A 2415-nucleotide genomic window follows, 5' to 3' on the forward strand; every position below is an offset into this window, starting at 1 on the left:
TTTTTTTTTGCATATTTTAAAGTTTTTATTCCATATTTTTGGCGCATAATTAGCGAAATTAAAGGTAATATTATAGCGCATATTTAGCGATATTTAAGGTAATGTTATAACACATATTTATGCAATTTTAAGTACTATAAAATCCCCACCCTGATAATCACTAATTTCAGAAGTACATTGTTGGTCTTTACAGCTTCTGTACTAAAATGTAGTTGTACCTATTTGTAATGATATGTTCACACATCATTATAATAAATAAACTAAAATCTTACAGAATAAGAAATAACAGCCAGACTGTCGTTCGTAGAAATCAGGCATCCCTAATAAAACAATTGTCACCGACAAAAAGGTCTTTGCCGCCGAACAGAAATCTAGTTCGGGGAAGTACAAAAACCTTTGACAAAACCACCTACCACTCTCTGGTAGACATATCCGTGTCGTCTCTTAAACCAGTGCATGAGCACCAGCCACCGAGTAACAACCTCTCAAAATATCAATACCGATTTCAACGAGCGACAACTGGACTTCTTATGTTAAGCCAAAATTAGTGCGTTCTTTATTTCGATTTGTATATTTAAAGTATTACTTTGTGTCACCTAAAATCTAAAACTCTTACAACATAATTCACGAACAACTGGGAATCAGGTAAGGCATTTAATATAATATTTTACATTGATTACAGTATTACTTTATATGTGCATTTTACATAAAATATATTGTACGGTGTATTTGATCTTATTCTCGAATACACGATCTCGAGAGCCCTCCGAACATCTGAAGGAAGGTAATAGCTTAATTTTACTATTTGAACATCTGAATTAAATATAACTATCGACAGGAGTCATATTTATATTATTCTTATTTTTAAGTTATTACACATTATAAGTTTTAATGATGATGTCAAAATTTATCAGAATTTTAAAATAATTTAAAGGTGTTATTTCAGTAAAAAAAATGGACACCTTACAGACTTCATTATGTGAAAGTGATTCAATACAAGTTCTGACATCCAAAGAATGTGAACCAACAAATTTTAAAAATAACTCTCACTCAGTCAGAATACTGGAAGACTTACAATCTCTGCGCAAGTATGTTGACAGTGATTATATCTTCATTTAAAATAAACATCAGTAACACTTTTTTGTTTTTAGAAATGAAGTTTTATGTGATATTAGATTTGAAACTGATGATGGATGTGCAACGTTTGGTCATAAAAATGTTTTAATGGCAGCTAGTCCATATTTCCGTGCAATATTCAGTAATTATTTTGATAAGAGCATTAAATATATAATTATTGTTAAGGGTGTACAAAATCATAACTTACAGGAAATATTCTCAAGCCCTGCGTTGATTAGTCAGATTTCGTTATTTTCTATTTAAAAGAAGAGAACATTTTGAAGGTCGAATTAAAGCTCAATTTTCAATTTGACATATCAATGAGGCGTGAGAGATTTTCTTGTAAAGTAATTTTTGTTAATATAATTTAACCCCTTTAACCCCCCTCCCCCACCACTTCACCTTAATAGATATCGGGCAGTAGTTTAGTGGAAAAGTATTATTATAACAGGTCACAAGTAAAATATGAAAATATATTTTCAAATTTTATAGAATCGCGAAAAATTTGTAAAACAGGCAACAGCACCGTTAATTTGAGAAAATTAGATTCTACCGTCTTACAACTATTAGTAGATTATATTTATACGGGTGAAATTATGGTCACAAAAGAAAATGTACAGGTATATTAAAAACTTCATTTTTTATCGCTTAATAAAAAATTATGTTAAATGTATTATTGTTGATTTTTCAAGGGTTTGTTACCAGCTGCGAACCTCTTACAGTTAGATTTTGTAAATGGCGTATGTATTGAGTTTTTACAAAAACAGTTGAATGCATCAAACTGTCTTGGTATCAGAGCGTTTGCTCGTTTACATAACTGTACGGAATTGGTATCGAGTTCTGAAACATTCATTAAAAAACAGTTTTTGTATGATTTAAATAATTTAATTTTTTATATTATTCAATAATAAATAAATTTTATAATGTTATTTATTTTCAGGGAAGTGGTTAATAGCGATGAGTTTCTATCATTATCATCCGATGATGTGGTTAAGATAATCTCCTTTAATGACCTTGCTGTTCCATATGAAGAAAAAGTAAGTAAACTGCAATATTGGTATTATAATTGTATGGAAAGTAAGTTGAACACAAAGAGTTCTATAATAACTATAATATTTTTCTATGCATTGGGTTGAAATTGACCATTCTTGAATAGTCATACACAACAAAAAAATTGTTATCCTGTGAATTAGGTATATACTTAATTATTGATAGATGAGTATAGATATTGCAGTGTTATAGAAAAATAAGCTTTAATGCTACGCCCTATACCTTTAAATGTTTATGTTAAGTCCATTA

At 29.5% G+C, this 2415-nt stretch overlaps 1 protein-coding gene across 6 annotated transcripts in view; it reads left to right on the forward strand.

Moving 5' to 3' along the window:
- Positions 1 to 902: 902 nt before the first annotated feature.
- The window catches only part of LOC107882142 (ring canal kelch homolog), an 11851-nt gene continuing 10338 nt past the window's right edge, over positions 903 to 2415 (forward strand). Inside the window, exons 1-5 of one of the 6 annotated variants that reach the window (XM_003245554.4) lie at positions 903 to 1088; positions 1152 to 1258; positions 1609 to 1736; positions 1809 to 1984; positions 2057 to 2153. In XM_003245554.4, the coding sequence (XP_003245602.1) occupies positions 955 to 1088; positions 1152 to 1258; positions 1609 to 1736; positions 1809 to 1984; positions 2057 to 2153 (642 nt within the window). In that variant the 5' untranslated portion in view covers positions 903 to 954. Of the gene's footprint in view, positions 1089 to 1151; positions 1259 to 1302; positions 1464 to 1608; positions 1737 to 1808; positions 1985 to 2056; positions 2154 to 2415 lie in introns of those variants that run through there. The other 5 variants (XM_008186418.3, XM_016805752.2, XM_016805750.1 and 2 more) reach the window with 5 other exon arrangements.

The sequence above is a fragment of the Acyrthosiphon pisum genome, chromosome A1 (genome assembly GCF_005508785.2).
Source record: "Acyrthosiphon pisum isolate AL4f chromosome A1, pea_aphid_22Mar2018_4r6ur, whole genome shotgun sequence".
Classification (NCBI taxonomy): domain Eukaryota; kingdom Metazoa; phylum Arthropoda; class Insecta; order Hemiptera; family Aphididae; genus Acyrthosiphon; species Acyrthosiphon pisum.